Raw genomic sequence first — 17,473 nt, 5'->3', positions numbered from 1 at the left:
TACATTAGAAATTTTATGAAAAAGATGAAAGTGATAGGAACCTTATTCTTCTCAATATGAAAGTGTGAAGTTATAGTGATTAAAACAGGATGAATTGGTGCTGTCACAGATATTTAGATTAGTAGAATAAAACAGAAAGTGAAGAAATAAATTCAATTACATATGAAAATTTCGTATACGATAAAAGTGACATTTCAGGTCAGTGTGTCAGTTCAGTTCAGTCACTCAGTCATGTCCGACTCTTTGCGACCCCATGGACTGCAGCACGCCAGACTTCCCTGCCCATCACCAACTCCCAGAGCCTATTCAAACACATGCCCATCACATCAGTGATGCCATCCAACCATCTCATCCTCTGTCATCCCCTTCTCCTCCCACCTTCAATCTTTCCCAGCATCAGGGTTTTTTCAAATGAGTCAGTTCTTCGCATTAGGTGGCCAAAGTATTGGAGCTTCAGCTTCAACATCAGTCCTTCCAAGGAATATTCAGGACTGATTTCCTTTAGGATGGACTGGTTGGATCTCCTTGCAGTCCAAGGGACTCTCAAGAGTTTTCTCCAGTACCGTAGTTCAAAAGCATCAATTCTTCCGCACTCAGCTTTCTTTGTAGTCCAACTCTCACATCCATACATGACTACTGGAAAAACCATAGCTTTGACTAGACGGACCTTTGTTGGCAAAGTGATGTCTCTGCTTTTTAATATGCCATCTAGATTGGTCATAGCTTTTCTTCCAAGAAGCAAGCATCTTTTAATTTCATGGCTGCAGTCACCATCTGCAGTGATTTTGGAGCCCCCAAAATAAAGTCTATCACTGTTTCCATTGCTTCCCCATCTATTTGCTATGAAGTGGTGGGACCAGATGCCATGATCTTAGTTTTCTGAATGTTGAGTTTTAAGCCAGCTTTTTCACTCTCCTCTTTCACTTTCATCAAGAGGCTCTTTAGTTCTTCTTCACTTTCTGCCCTAAGGGTGGTGTCATCTGCGTATCTGAGGTTATTGATATTTCTCCCGGCAATCTTGATTCCAGCTTGTGCTTCCTCCAGCCCAGCATTTCACATGATGTACTCTGCATATAAGTTAAATAAGCAGGGTGACAATATACAGCTTTGACATATTCCTTTCCGTATTTGGAACCAGTCTGTTGTTCCATGTCCAGTTTTAACTGTTGCTTCTTGACCTGCATACAGATTTCTCAAGAGGCAGTGTTTATTATTCTGTAAATGGTGTTGACACATCTGATTTAACCATTTGAAAGTAAAATAATAGCTGTATCTCCATGTTAAACCCACTCCACAATAAATCCCAGGCAGGTCAGAGGTCTAACTGTAAAGCTGAAACCAGGAAAGTATTAGCAGAAAACATGGATGAATCACTTTTAATATAAAAGTTTATATTGGAGAAGTTCCTTCTAAATATAAAAATGCAGAAGTCACAAAGGAAATGATTGACAAACTTGACCACATAAAGTTATACCACAAGAAAAATCAAAAGGCACCTCAGTTATATAGTCAAAGATATAGTTTTTCCAGTAGTCATGTATGGATGTGAGAGTTGGACCATAAAAAAGGCTGAGCACTGAGGAATTGATACTTTTGAACTGTGGTGTTGGAGAAGACTCTTGAGAGTCCCGTGGACTGCATGGAGATCAAACTAGTCAATCCTAAAGGAAATCAACCCTGAATATTCATTAGAAGGACTGATGCTGATGCTGAAGCTCCAGTACTCAATGCTTTGGCCACCTGATGCAAAGAGCTGACTCATTGGAAGAGACCCTGATGCTGGGAAAGATTAAAGGCGGGAGGAGAAGGGAACGACAGGGGACGAGATGGTTGGATGGCATCACTCATTGACATGAGTTTGAATTGTCTCCAGGAGATGGTGAAGGACAAGGAAACCTGGTGTGCTGAGTCCATGGGGCCACAAAGAGTCGGACATGACTGAGCATCTCAAGAACAACAACTATATGTATAGTCAATTATATCCCAATAAAACTGGAGGGAAAAACTAAAAAAAAAAGATTGCCTAATAGGTGTGGGGAATATTTGTACAAATACCTGTATAATGAGTATTTAAGCATTACTTACAGTAACAAGAATTGGGAAAACTGGTGGGCTGCCATCTATGGGGTCACACAGAGTCGGACACGATTGAAGTGACTCAGCAGCAGCAGCAGCCATTAAAAGGGGCCTGCCATATCTATAAAATGTAACATGTTTTCAAAATTTAGACATATAATAATCAGAATATGACAATAATGAAACAAGCATTGAAAATATAGGGTTGAAATTTTAACAATAAATATGAGGTGCCAGTTAACTTTGAATTTCAAATGAACAATGTATTTTTTAGTATAAGTGTATTACAGATAAAAATAAATATTTTTATTCACAAGCACTATTTGGAACATACTTATATCAGGCAATTATTGGCTGATTATCTGAAATTCAAATAGAATCACCTATGCTTTATCTGGCATACATTCATATGTCCCATATGTATTTCATATGTACTCAGATTCAGAAGTATAGGATAGGATTTCCAAGTACTGATAGAACTTTGTTCTGTAGGGTCTCATTTTAAGTGAAATTGTTTCATGTTTGTAAGTTTTATTATCTCCCAGATTCTCACTTCTTTGAACCAGAATCTGCTTTATGCTATATATGTCTTTCATAAGGCTGTACGAATTGGGATAGATGTAAAAGTGAGTTTAATTTTGACTCGTGATATTTATTATTGCAGTTAGAATTAAGTGACCCATGCAACCCTTTGGAGCTTTATCTGGATATTATATTGAAAATATTTTTGTGACTATATCTTCTCTTTATAAAATGATTATGCTTTTTAAAGTTCAAATGTATTTGACATTTAAATGTCAAATATAATTTTGACTCTTACTTCTCTTAAATTCTTTATAGGCTCATGTTTATTTTTGTTAATGTTAGTAACTGATAATAAAGAATACATTATACCTTATGTATCATTTAAGCAGTTGATTTTTTAAGATACAGTTTCAAGTTTAAGATACTTGGGATTTTTTTCCAGATAACTGTTGAAGGAAAAAAACAAGCATTAAGCATTGAAAGCCGAAATCTTTTCTACGAGATCCTTTGTGCTCTTGTTAACCCAAAGCGCAAGGACACTAGAGGATTCAGTCACTTTACTGAAGTGACGGAGAATTTTGCCTTTTCTCTGTTGACTGATATTACCTGTGGCTCTCCTGGTGAAAAGTAAGTATCTTTTAATATAATACCTTACCTTACATGTATTCCTTTACAGGTTACAAAGTAATAAGAATGCAAATTGACATTTAGATGATGTAACTAAGGCTTCGGAGAAGGCAATGGCAGGCCACTCCAGTACTCTTGCCTAGAAAATCCCATGGATGGAGGAGCCTGGTAGGCTGCAGTCCGTGGGGTCGCTAGGGGTTGGACACGACTGAGCGACTTCACTTTCACTCATTGGAGAAGGAAATGGCAACCCACTCCAGTGTTCTTGCCTGGAGAATCCCAGGGACGGGGGAGCCTGGTGGGCTGCCATCAGTGGGGTCACACAGAGTCAGACACGACTGAAGTGACTTAGCAGCAGCAGCAGCAACTAAGGCTTATACAATCAATGAATTTTACCTGATGGGCAAATTAAGTTAATTATTTGAAGAAAACATAGAAACTACATCCAGAAAAAATTAATTTATACTGTCAGTAATATATTCTTCTTGTTTTGAAGGGTCTTTTTAAAAATAAAACGTCTTGTTATTTACTCTTTCTTATATAATGAGTAGAAGATACATTCTGAATAGAAAAAAAAGGATGATTCCAACTTTTAGAGTATTTTAGGCCATTTTTTAAAATTTTGGTAACACAACTGAGCGACTGAACTGAACTGAACATATACATAAGACAGATTTTACCATTTAAACTATTTTTCTGTACTTCCTGGTAGGTCAGATGGTAAAGAATCTGTCTACAATGCAGGCAGACCTGGGTTCAGTTCCTGGGTGGGAGAGATCCCCTGGAGAAGGAATGGCAACCCACTCTAGTTTTCTTGTGGAGAGAATCCCATGGACAGAGGAGCCTGGCAGGCTACAATCCATAGGGTTACAGAGAATTGGACATGACTAAGCGGCTAACACTTTCACTTTCACACTATTTTTAGGTATACAATTCAGTGACACTTAGTATATTCACAGTTGTTGGGTGCATCCCCAGTATGCATATCCAGAACTGTCATCTTCTCCAATTAAAAATCTCTACCCACTGATAACTTTCCATTCCTCCTTCCCCCTCTCTGGTAACCTGTATTCTGCTTTTCAGTCTATTCAATTTGCTTATCCTAGCCTTCTCATAAGTGGAATCATGTAGTATTTGTCCTTTGTGTTTGGTGTACTTTGCTTAGCATCATGTTTCTTCAGGTTTTATCCATGCTCTAGCATGTGTCAGAAATTCACTTTAAAAAAAAATTGTTTTAATTGCTGTATAGTTGTTTTACAGTGTTGTGTTTCTGCTGTACAGCAAAGTGATTCAGTTATACATATGTATATATTCTTTTTATGTTCTTTTCTCTTATGGTTTATTACAGGATGTTGAATATAGTCCCTGTGCTATACAGTAGGACCTTGTTGTTCATACATTCTGTACGAGACTAGTTTGCATCTGCTAACCCCTAACCCCCATGCCATCCCTCCCCTGACCTTTGGCAACCACAGGTCTGTTCTCTGTGTCTTTGAGTCTGTTTTGTGGATAGGTTCATTTGTTTCATTTCGATTCCACATAAAAGTGATATTATATAGTATTTGTCTTTCTATTTCTGATTTACTTTACTTGGTTTGATTATGTCTGAGTCCATCCGTGTTGCTGCAAATGACGTAATTTCATTCTTTTCTATGGCTGTGTAGTATTCTGTGGTGTGTGTGTGCTACATCTTCTTTATCCATTCACTTATTGATGGTCATTTAAGTTCTTTCCACGTCTTGGCTATTGTGAATAATGCTGTTATGAACATAAGGGTCCTGTATCTTTTTGAATTATAGTTTTTTCTAGACATATGCTCAGGAGTGGGATTGTTGGATCATATGGCAGCTGTGTTTTTAGCTTTTTGAGGAACCGCCTTAATATTTTCCGTAGTGGTTGCACCAACTTACATTCCCACCAACAGTGGCTCACTGGCCTCAGTCAGCTTGTATCTGGTCGTGGGTGGAGAGGTCAATAGTGGCAGCTTTTAGCTCCAAGTCACCAGTGAAGAGGTGGATGGAGACATGAAGAGATGAGTTTTTATAAGCTGTTGTGGATGGCCTATGTGGATTGAGATGTTTTAATAAGCGTCTTGGATGCAGAAGTCTAGAGTCTGAATGAATGACTGGACTAAAGATAAATGTTCAAAAGCACCAATTCAAATATGGTAAAGATTTTTTAAAAATCTAAAAAAATTTTTTTTTTAAATCTAGTGTATAGCTAGAGGAAAAAGTTAGCCCTTCCCTTTTCCTTTTGTTTCTCAGATCTTTTATTTAAAATTCTCAACTGCATTTCCCAGGTTAGGGGCTTGATGAGGTATTTGTATCCATGACGCAATTATATATACTCGCTGCAGCATCACTTATGCCCATCTAACTTACTTTTATTCTACTGTTTTCCATATTTTTTCAGGCAGGTTTCACTTATGATTTATCTTTGTGTCTTTTCATTATTTGCAGACATGATGCATCCACAGAAAAACATCTATCAGATTTTTTGGAGGACTGGTTACAAAATACAGACTCATAGAACCTCTAGCCTCCCCTAGGCAAGGATTTTGATTTAGTAAGAATGGGATGTAATGTAGAAATTTTTTTTTTTTTTGGCTAGGCCTCTCAGCTTACAGGATCTTAGTTTCCTGACTAGAGATTGAACCCATGTGCCCTGCATAGGGAGCTCAGAGTCTTAACCACTGGACCACCAGGGAAGTCCCTAGAAATCTGTATTTTTTAAAACAAGCTTCAAGGTGATTTCAACATACACTGAGGTTTAAAAAGCAGTTTCACTGAGCACAGGATCTAGTGCCTTGGGGTTGTTGTATTAAATGGATAAAGATACTGTTCAGGGCCATTTCTTTTATCAGACACATGGTTAAATTAGAAATGCTCTGATGGCTTAGAAAAGGGTGAGGTGAACTTGATGAGAACTTGGCTGTAGATGTATAAGGTTTATGATACTCTCGATTATAAAGCAGAGGGTTTCGGTTGAATGGTGCATCCTTTCTCACCCTGTTGCACCCATGCTGATGTGACTAACACAGAAATAGACATTTTACAGCACAGATTCTGATACCTGTGAAACAACTTTCAAAAACCCATGTTCTAGGTTAGAGGGGGATTCAGGCAAGAGGATACAGAAAGTTCTGTGCAAAAAATCCTAACAATTCACCATAAAAGAACTGAAAGCACATTCTCTTTACTGCTTCTGGGTATGCTGTGTCATGGTTGTACATAAAGAACAGAGATCCAGTGTAATGGATTTTTAACAAATGTGAGTAGATATACATATGCAAATACATGCCATTTTAGCAGAACCTTCACTTTTCTGTCATAGAGGCAAAACCATCCTTGACAGCTGCCCGTATTTGTCCATACTGGCTCTTCACTGGTACCCTCAGCAGATCAATGGGCACAAGTTTGAAGGAAAAGAAGGTGATTATATTCGAGTTCCAGAGAGGTTATTGGATGTTCTGGATGCAGAAATAATGGCCGGGAAAAGCACGTGTGAATTAGTCCAGTTCACAGAATATAGCAGCCAGCAGTGGTTTATGACTGGGAACAATTTCCATGCCCTGAAAAATAAGGTAATCTATCATTTGAAGAATTATGTAGTTGGAATTTGCTTTTTCCTTTGCAAACATGCTCCTCAGGATACATATACTTGATTCAACTTATGGTAGGTGCTACATACGGTAAGCTAATGATGAAACATGTCCCATCTTTATGAGCTCTTTGTAGAATGTTTAGGCTTAGAAATAGTTGCCGATATTTCCTTCATGTTTTATTGAATGGAATGGGGAGAAAGTGGAAAAAAAAAAACATAGCTTTCACTAAAGCTATATCCCACTCCTGATGAAGACTGACAGTGAAAATGAATATTGTCACTTGGGGACTAGTCAGTAGCTGGAGTGAGGTAGGTCTGCGGTGGAAAACCAACCAGATGCCGTGTATTCATAAGGAAGCTAATGATTGATAGTGCCAAAAGTGACAAGAAAAATGAAGCAAATTCCAGAATGGGAGATCCAGTCTTGACCTTTAATTTGAAGATGTCATTACATTCTTGGTTCTTTCTGGCATTACAGGTATTATCTTTGAGTGTGAAAAGTCAGAGTTCACAACCTCTGACCAACAGCAATGAGATTCTCTACAGGATTTACGCTGCTGAGCCTAGAATTGTTCCTCAGACTCCTCTGTGTCTCCTTTGGAATCCGGCTGCTGCGAGGTACTTGTTAATAATTCTTTAAAATCAGAATTTGTTCCCTCTTCATTCGGGTACCATTAAGCCCAGTTTTTTATACTGAACGTAGATGGTCTGGAGTGAGATTTTTAGACTGGAGAATCACCTCTGCGCTAAATGAGGCAAAGCAGCATAGGAAGAGGTCTAGCCTTGTGCAGGTGGCAAATGCAGCCAAGCAGTTTAAACGTGTGTATAACATGTTACTTAACTCCTTTGTTATTGCGACTTCCATGGAACTTGGCATGAGTTCTGCTCAATTCAGATAACCTTCCTGTGGTTACAGGTTAATTTATAGAGCAGCAAAGGAAATTCTTTTGACCCTCTTCCCTTTGGACTTGTGGTTCTGGATCTGATCATCTATGTCTGGAGGGATCAGTACAGATTCATGTTTCTAATCCATGTATGACTTGGAGCACATTTGGGGATTAAAGCAGGCACAAGAAGGGGAAGAAGACAGTGACTCTTCCTTTGACTCTCCTTGGCCTCAGACCTCATGTTTCTGAGCACTTCTCTCCCTGGGAGTTCAGCTGATGTTGTAGGGTCAGGCATGGCTGGTCTAGAGAGTTTTGAGTTCAAGTCAGTCACTAGATTCTGTTACTTTCAGCCATACAAACTGAAATTCTGAAAAGGTTCCACAGCTTAGTTGGGTAACCAACTGTTCTCTTCAAACACCAAAGTTCTGGCTAGTCTCTGTGTGGGAAAATAATTTTCCTTTGAAATTCCTAATGTCTGAGGACAGACTTAAAACCTAATACATAGATACTCTACAATCCTCAATGTATAATTACTAATGAGTGTTTCAAGCTTGAATCCGCAGTTGGGGTTAAGAAGTTTCATGTCCTTAGAAAAATCAGGGGATCAAGAGGAACTAGAAGTGAGTACTCCTGAGCAGAGTAGTCCCTGAGTAGTCCCTGAGGGATGCTCAGAAGGTGTGGCATGTGACACTGTATTTGCTATAATTGGGACAGACGTTTGGTGCTTAAGGTCAAACCTTATAGAAGGAAACACTGAAAGAACCCTATAAAACGTGTATGTAATATAACTGGCTCAAAATCCAAATAGGTGGGGAAGGAAGTACTTAGACAAGCAAGTAATTTATGTGGTTCAAAATACAGGAGTTGTGAAAAATGGGGAGGGGTGAACGCTGCACATTTTTGCCTGTGTTGACCTTTTGGTACTCTTGAATGCTAGGGAAGAGTTCTTCCTGTTGAATACCTTGGGTTTGTTTGCTTTCGATGAGGTGGGGGCTAGTACTGCTGGTTTGAGAGGGCCAGCTTCTTCGATATTGGCGACGCTTTTGCAGGTTTGGTTAATATTTAGGCTGCTGTTGAAGGTGTCTGTGGGATCTGCGGTTTCATGTCTTGGACAAGATGTTCCCTCCAGTGTTTCTTCTTGAACATACGGTCTGCTTCCATCTTGAGTAAAGAACACTTAGGTTCAATAAATTATTTTTTCTTCAAAAGCCATCTCCACACTTGAAGTATTGATGAAAGAGGAGTAGTGACAATTCTGTTTTTTGCCCTAGCTGGTTGTCCAACAGTCAGTTTTGTAAAGTGGTTGAGGACACTTCAGACTACGTGGAATGTGCCTGTTCATACATGTCTGTGTATGCGGTCTACGCCCAGACTGACAACTTGTCTTCATACAATGAAGCTTTTTTCTCTTCTGGATTTATATGTATTTCAGGTGAGTTATAATATTTTTGAGTCAATAATTTAAAATATTGATGGGAATAAAAGTTTTCCCAGGGTCCTTTTATATAGATGCAGATGTACTGTAATTCATCAACACTACGAGAAAAGAAACTCTCTCATGGTATTTTTTTGTTTTTGTTTTTAATTTTCTTATTTTTGGCTGCATTGTGTATTGTGTGGGATCTTAGTTCCCTGACCAGGGATTGAACTTGTGCCCCCTGCATTGGAAGCACATAGTCTTAACCACTAGGCCAGGAAAGTCCCCTCTCATGATCCTATTCATTAATTCATACAGCCATTATTTATGGAGGACCAACTTTGTGGCTCAGAGGTTAAAGCGTCTACCTCCAATGCAGGAGACCTGGGTTCAATCCCTGGGTCGGGAAGATCCCCTGGAGAAGGAAACGGTAACCCACTCCAGTATTCTTGCCTGGAGAATCCCATGGACGGAGAAGCCTGGTAGGCTACAGTCCACGGGGTCGCAAAGAGTCAGACACGACTGAGCGACGGAACGAAACGAAACAAAACTTTGTACTGGGGATAAGGCAAGAGCAAGATATAGTTCCAGCTCATCAGCAGTGTATATACAGTGCAATGTGAGACAGAAGTTAGACAGTAAAAGAGTTATAGTTGATAGTGTTGATTTAGAAGGCAGATTCTGCAATAGATATCAGGATTGCGTGATATAATATAAATAAAGCATTTTGTATTTTCATTAAAAAATAAACCAACCCCATGGATTGATTCGTATTCTGCAGACTAGAAGCTCTAAGTATATTTAACCACTATGTTAAAAGATAAATTTTCTTTCACCTTCTACATCTAGGTCCCATTTCTGGCAAGAATAGGGACTTGAGTAGGGTTAATGTCTGTCAAACGATTTGAAAGTGAAAGTGAAGTTGCTCCGTTGTGTCCGACTCTTTGCGACCCCATGGACTGTAGCCTACTAGGCTCCTCCGTCCATGGGATTTTCCAGGCAAGAGTACTGGAGTGGGTTGCCATTTACCTATAAGTAAACTTTGAACAGCTATAGAATTATTCTCATTTGCTGTTTTTACTTTATGGTTGGGAGTCTGAGAATTCCTTACACTATATTTCTGTTCCCACCCTTATGGATTTTGTGTCCCGAGTCAGCTTTACAGCCCTATAGCCATTTTATGAACAATATGCTACACAGAGAACTGGGTATAGGGTAACTGTGCCTGTGTTTAAATCCTGGTCCTGCCATTGGCTAGAGTCTCCCCACCCCAAATACATGATTTTAAATTGTGTTAACTTAGGGTGGTAGCTATACTAGCTCAGACAATCTGCCTTAATGATGTTTGGTATGTAAATGTGATTATCATTGAATGCTTAGTGTGCAAACTGTCCTCTAATAATCTTTATTGATTTGGAAAATTTTGTGGAGGTAGAGCATGTAATTATTCTTCTTTGTCCTGGTTGTTCAAAAATTTCCACTGTAGTTTCACTATATAAAGTTATACATTTTCCTTAATGTGTCTTAATTCTAAACCTTAGATTCAATAGCAGATGTTAATAATCTATAATCTCTTATTCTTAATTACATCTTCCATAAGAATGATGGTTCTTGCTTAATAGATTCTTCTAGGTTCCAAAATCAGATGGCGACACCCTATTTTATTTTGATGTAATTCATTTAGAGAAATTTCATAGACTGATGAAATAGAACCAAAAGGTACAATGCTGAAATAAAATCTAGATATCATCTCATACATTTCCATAGAGACATAATTCTAAGTGCTAATATGACCCACAAAAATCCATTGCTTGTTCTAAATACTCAACATCAGAGCAAAGAATTTTACAATCTAAAGAGAGAATGTTATCTTGATTTTTTTAGAAGACTAACAGGACTTTAAGATATTTTCTGAGAGAACTGTTAATAAATATATATGTTTGCGACTCTGAAAAAGGCCACGTGGATTTGCTCGTGTACTTGAAACCAACGCCCAGATATTAGCCTCTCCCTTATTATTTTTGACCTGGAGTCGTGTTTGAAACCGTCAGCGTTCTCCCGCTCTGTTCAGGACGCTTTGTGGCGCCAACCGCGCGTTCGCTGGTTCTCCAAGCGCTTCTGTCTATGCGCGCGGTTTCCGTTTCTGGGGAGGCTGGTATCACACTCCTCGGAGGGCCCCCGGAAACAGGGCGAGAGATTTTTCCGTATTTCACATACACATGCTCTCATTTAAGTCAGGCCACACCAAATAGCCCTTTGAATTTGGGAGCATTCTAACTCTGCAACATGCAGTCAAATAGGAATTAAACCATTGTTTAATAAAAAAAATTTAGATCACAGTGTATCTGTTCTAATTCTGGTTTACAGTTCTGGTTCCCCTACTAGAGCAGAGCAGTTGAAATGATCCAAGTATGTGTAATGGGGATGTAAGCCAAGAAGTTGAGTAAGCCTAAATTTGGAAAGGTGAAAGATTAGGATATATACATGTGACTTTTAAAACTGTAAACCAGTTTATCAAATCGCAGGAAATTAAACTGAAGTTACCCACTGAAACTAAAAGCTGTAGAGAGGAGAAGTAAATGACTGCACGTAAGTGTGACGTTATGGGACTCACCTCAAAGGGGGAAGAAATGCAGCTTATAATAACCTCAGGCGATAATGCCAAAATCTTATAGTTACTAAGGAACCTAAGGATGCTTCTTACTATTTGGAGAATAATGTCAAAGAAACCTTCTCTGCTTCCCATAACTGTTGATGTTGGCCTGTCAAAGGTAGACATCGGATTAAAATCATCCTGATTTGATTCTGGGTACAATTCCTATGGCCTCATGAGCTTAATGAGACCCCTACATTCCAAAATCCACTTCGTCATTAACATCAGTATGTGAACTCGGTCATGTTTGATGTACTTGTAGGAGAGTCTCCTATTTTGAAGTGCTTTCAAACTGAGATTAGATTGCAGATCTCACATTTGTTTCGTTTTTTTTTTTTTCTTTTTGTTCTCTGTGGTGGAGAAATCCTTTAACACATTAGTCAAACTAAAGCTATCCCTTTTAAATAACTAATAGTTTTATTTACTCTATAGATTACTAAGTATATAAATGCCAACACATTGTCATTGTTTAAAGTAGGTAACAGGAAATAATTGTCTGTAAATCGCGAAATACTTAGGTTTACAGGATAAGTAAATCAGCACAATCCAGAGTTCTTTGAAGCATGCTTATTCTTTTGTTCAGGTTTATTAAACTGTAAGGCTTCCCAGGTGGCTCAGACAGTAAAGTATCTGCCTGCACTGTGGGAGAACGGGATTTGACCCCAGGTTGGGAAGATGCCCTGGAGAAAGGAATGGCAACCCACTCCAGTATTCTTGCCTGTAGAATCCCATGGACAGAGGAGCCTGGCAGGATACAGTCTGTGTGATTGTAGAGAGTCAGACACAGCTGAGCTACTAACACTTTCATTAAACTGTAAGAATATTCTAGTTGTGCCTTTTATATTTTATAAGCTGATATTTTGGTAGTTTTTCTAGAAAAAAAAAACTTTATTAGATGCCACCCGTTCTTTTCAAATTATTTTTGAAGATGAGATATTTTATAAATTTCTGTGTCACATTCGCCCCGAAAAATTGAGTTCATATTCACAGTAATCATTGTGCTAAGATAGCCATTATCATTATGGGGAGAGTATATCAAAAGTTTCATTCTATCAAATAGGGAGTTACTCACAAGAAGAATAGAGAAAGATATATAAGAGCTTTAAAAAGAAAATAAGTAGTTTGAAAGGGTAACTGCAGGTGATAGAGAAGTCAGAGAGATTTGTCTAACTCTGAGATGGCATAAAAATGTAGGATTTATCTGGCTAGGTACGCGTAGCTGTATTGTTTAGGATGACCCTGGCTGCACGTAACTGAAGACAAGTCAAATATACTAAATAAGCAGATTTAGTTCCAGGATTGATTAGTTCAGCACCTCAGTGACATCATCAGGGGCCCAGCCTCTTCTCATGTTTCTGTTTTGCTCTCCTCAAGGGTCTTCTTTTATTTTCTCCACCTTACCTCTACATGGTCTTGAGCTGGCTGCGGCAGCTCTGAGCTTCCCACAACTATGTCTGGGCTTGCCAAGAGAAAAGCACTTATTTGGATCCCATTCTAAGAGCCATGAAAACTGTGCTGAAAACCGCCCAGAGTGTTTCCCCTCACATGTCTGACCAGAACTGTGTTGTATGACCTTTTACAAACAGTCCCTTTACGGCTGACACACTGTCTCCCGTCAGTGTTTCTTCGATAATGGAAATGTGCCCTCTCCAGGGTGGTGGCTACTGACCGCATCTGGTTATTGAGCCCTTGGAATGTGGCTAGAACAGTTGGGACCTGAATGTTTAATTCTGTTTAATTAATTAAAATCTTCGTGGCCCTGTGTAGCTAGTGGCTACTGTACTGAACTTCACATGTTACTGGAAGGCTGGTCTCCTGGTAACCTCGCCCCTCTGGAGTAAATTCTTCCCTCTAATACACAGAACTTGTGTACTGTCAAATGTTGCATATGGACTTTTGTTCAACCTAGTAAACTTTTCTGGATTGACAGTTTTGTTTTCCTGTCCTTAGCTTATTAGTAGCTGTAATCCAGGGGCATTGTGTTGAAGGGAGGGTTGAAGGAATTTGGGAATTAGTAGAGATGAGCAACAGAAATGTAAAAAAGGTGATAGTTACAGCCAGCATTAGGTGGAGGAATAGAAAAAACCTAAGGTAACAGGTGACTATCTGATTTAATAATCTAGTGGTCATTTGGTTTTTCTTATGTTTATCTATAGAGGTGACATTAGTGATAAAGAACCTGCTTGCCAGTGCAGGAGACATGGGCTTGATCCCTGAGCAGAAAGAGCCCCTGGAGGCGGGCATGGCAGCCCACTCTGGCATTCTTGCCTGGAGAATCCCCTGGACAGAGGAGCATGGTGGGCTACTGTCTGTAGGGTCACAAAGAATCAGACACAGCTGAAGTGACTTAGCACTCATGCATAGAGAAGACAGAGATACGTAATAAAACAATATAAAATTTATAAGTATTTTAAAGGAATTTTCATGGGAAAAATGTAATATTTGACTTCTGGAGGATCAACTTTAGTTATTTTGACAGTATATCCCATTCTTAAGGGATACCAAGCAAGAGTTGTTTGCTAGATATGTATGTTCATATATAAACATTACACATGTTTATGTACATACAAACATTCACATATTGTATTGATAGCAAGATCTTTGGTCTTCTTTGGTACTAACAAAAGAATCTAGCTGTTCTTTAGAGTTTTTCTTATCTAAATCAAAGATTATCAATATTATTATTTTGTTAAGGGTAATTTATCTTCCCTCTTACTGTCTAATCATATGGAAAAGTCATTTGTTTTAGTAAACTGATTAATTTTTTTTCCAATGAAGTCTGTAACCTACATAGTGCTAGGGAAAAAAAAGTAAAAGAAGATTATTCAATTAGTTACATGTTTGTTTTTCTGTCTAGTTGCCAAGGAATCAATCTCTAAGAAACTATTTAGAGTTTACCTTTAGGTAATACCTGGAATTGTTATGCTTTATTTTTTAGAATTCCTTTTAGAATTATAACTTTTGTACTACGTGATTTATATATTAAGGGAATTTAAACCAAAAATAATTGTTAGTTAAAAAAAATCTAGCTTGTAAATTTAAATTTTGTATGCTAAATATAGCTATTCAATATCAGATGAGAAAATAAAACATAAATACTTAGTCTTTAGGAACTCGGTAACCAAAGTATTTATTTCTTTACATCTGAGGTATTCAGTAACTCTCCCAAGGTCAGCTGAGGCTAGGCTGCTTGAGGCTTTTTTCACTGCGTCCTTTTTTCCTCAATAAAAAAAGCACTTAGATAACATCATACATTATATTTACAGGCTGTTAGAATCCAGCCCATTTTCTTGCCCCTGGCTTTGAATCCTGAACTGGCACCAGGTGTCATGCTAGCATTTTTAATTAAAGCTTAGTAGACTTAATTAAATATTCTTGATCTGGTCAAATTTAAATGTACTAAATTTATATCATGAAATGGGAGTATAATGGAGAATTACCAAGTTAGGGGGAAAGACTGTGAATAAGATCTTTTTGGGAACTAGAAAAAGCTGTTAATTCAGGAGTATTTTTCCTTTGCCCAACACAAATCCCCTTGCCTCATATTGTTGCCGTCCACCACGGTAAGCTCACAGAAAAGCACGTATTTGTCATCATGTGGCCTACAATGAAATGAGACTTAGAAGGCCCTGCTTTTAAGTTAGTGTATTACACACACAGACACACACACACTCTCTCTCTCTCACTCAACTTGAACCTTGAGTTTAAGGTGGCTCTGATCATCATAGAAATGCAAAGTGTACGTTAGTGAGTTTCGAGCAACAACATCAATAGTTTATAAGCTGCCTAAGCAAAGATTCAGTTGCTGGGTATACTGTATACCTTTGTGGGTGGATTTGGGAGGCACCCTCAGGACCTGCACACCTGTCCCAAAACGCCTCATGGCAGCCTTCCAAAACAATGGATTACTCAGGATCTCTTGGCCAAACTTCTAGGCCGAAAGCCTTGACTAATGCAGAGCCTTACTTCCTGTGTGAAACTTGGTCTACCTTTTGCAAACCTAAACATACTGAGAGCTTTTCCCGAAAGGACTTCTGAGAGGCATTTCTGTGCTGACGAGTAGTCACAGACCCCACGGGGGCATTTTGCAGCTGCCCAGTCAACTTATGCCAACATGTGGTGTATGCTCCATCGCTTCAGAAAAGATAACGAGGAAACAAAATAAATGCAGCTTCTCCTGTTTGCCAGGGGGTGTTGATGAATGAGATAATGCATGCAAAATATAGGGCAAAGCAATATACACAAGCCAGTTGTTATGTGTCAATACTTCCTAGACAAAGTAACCCTACAGAGGATGAGAGTGGAGTAAAAGACTTAAGTGATAAAGCACATTTAAATTTTTAAAAGTCAGGAAATCTTTTTAAAATATGTATTCATTCTGCAGTTAAAACCGAATAGTGGGGACCTCCCTGGCAGTCCAGTGATTTAGACTTCTCCTTCCAATGTAGGGGGGTGCTGGTTCAGTCCCTAGTTGGGGAACTAAGATCCTATATCCGTGGCCCAAAATCCAAAACATAAGCAATATTGTAACAAATTCAATAAAGACTTTAAAAATGGCCCACATATAAAATCTTAAACTAATATTAAAATAAATTTATACAAATTGCAAGATAAAAAATTTATGGGTTAGTCCTAAGATTCTAATCATCCCCTTGAAGTAGTATAGGTAGGTGAGTTCAAGTAGATTCAAAGAAAATAAGAATAATGTTGTTCACACCACTTAGAAACATAGATATTTAGGTTAAAAACCATCTTGGTGGGAAAGAACACATTTTGTTCCTGGTTTTGGCACCCAGGAGTGTAAGGTTGCTTTTAAAATACATAATCACCACTTTTGTAATTGCCTAACTATTCTTAGTAGATAAAAGGGGTAATTACCAAACCTGAGTTTTGGTAGCATCAATCCCAATTTTATGCCTGAAAAATTCACCTATTCACCTCCACAAATACATCTATTTAGCCAAGGCACCCATTCTTAGAAAATTTAGATTGGAATTTGATTCTTTCCTTAAGCAGTAATACTTGTCTGATGGAAACAGAAAACCAAAAGTTTAATGAAATTATTAATCAGCTTAATTTGTGCTTTGTTTTTAGTAGGGAAGTAAACAAGTAGATATTTGAAATGTAAAGTTACCCTTTGGGCTTAATTGAGAAGTGTGAGGATTTTATGTCTGGTCAAGTGGAGTGGGTTGAAATTGAAACACGAACGTCCCCAGAGAGCTTGTGTTACGCGACCTTGTATTGTAAGCACAAAGATATTGTGCTTACCTTTTCTGAAGGTTTAACCATGCTTCTGTTTGTTCACGGATTGTAAAACCACACACGGGCTTTTTTGTTCCTACAGGTCTCTGCCTGGCTGTTCTTTCCCATATCTTCTGTGCCAGGTATTCCATGTTTGCGGCTAAACTCCTGACTCACATGCTGGCAGCCAGCTTAGGTACACAGGTAGGAGAGCGTGGGATTTCCCACTTTCATGCAATGTTCATTTCTTCTTCTGTGATCCTTGAGCTGAGTGTATAAATAAAATTTAATCTCACCCTAGTTGAAATAAGCTTGCTTAGTTTTGTAGTGGAGAAGGATGAGAAAGGAGACCCATAAAGCAAATGAGAGTATTAGGTCTAAGCAGTGTAACATGTTTGAGCTCCTTTATCTCTTCTACAGATAATTACCTTAATATCACCGCTT

The 17,473-nt window shown here is 38.5% G+C and overlaps 1 protein-coding gene across 1 annotated transcript in view; it reads left to right on the top strand.

Annotated features, from left to right (window-relative positions):
• The window catches only part of ADGRV1 (adhesion G protein-coupled receptor V1), a 549,332-nt gene that overhangs the window by 234,008 nt on the left and 297,851 nt on the right, over window positions 1-17,473 (top strand). Inside the window, exons 79-83 of the mRNA XM_088838471.1 lie at window positions 3,044-3,228; window positions 6,562-6,811; window positions 7,310-7,449; window positions 8,990-9,150; window positions 17,133-17,233. Coding sequence (XP_088694597.1) covers window positions 3,044-3,228; window positions 6,562-6,811; window positions 7,310-7,449; window positions 8,990-9,150; window positions 17,133-17,233 — 837 coding nt within the window. The remainder of the gene's footprint in view (window positions 1-3,043; window positions 3,229-6,561; window positions 6,812-7,309; window positions 7,450-8,989; window positions 9,151-17,132; window positions 17,234-17,473) is intronic.

This window comes from Moschus berezovskii, chromosome 8 (assembly GCF_049115385.1).
Source record: "Moschus berezovskii isolate FMDL1 chromosome 8, NW_MosBer_1.0, whole genome shotgun sequence".
Taxonomy (NCBI): Eukaryota; Metazoa; Chordata; class Mammalia; order Artiodactyla; family Moschidae; genus Moschus; species Moschus berezovskii.
Note: the sequence above shows the minus strand (reverse complement) of the source record. Positions and strands in the feature narration are given on the sequence as shown.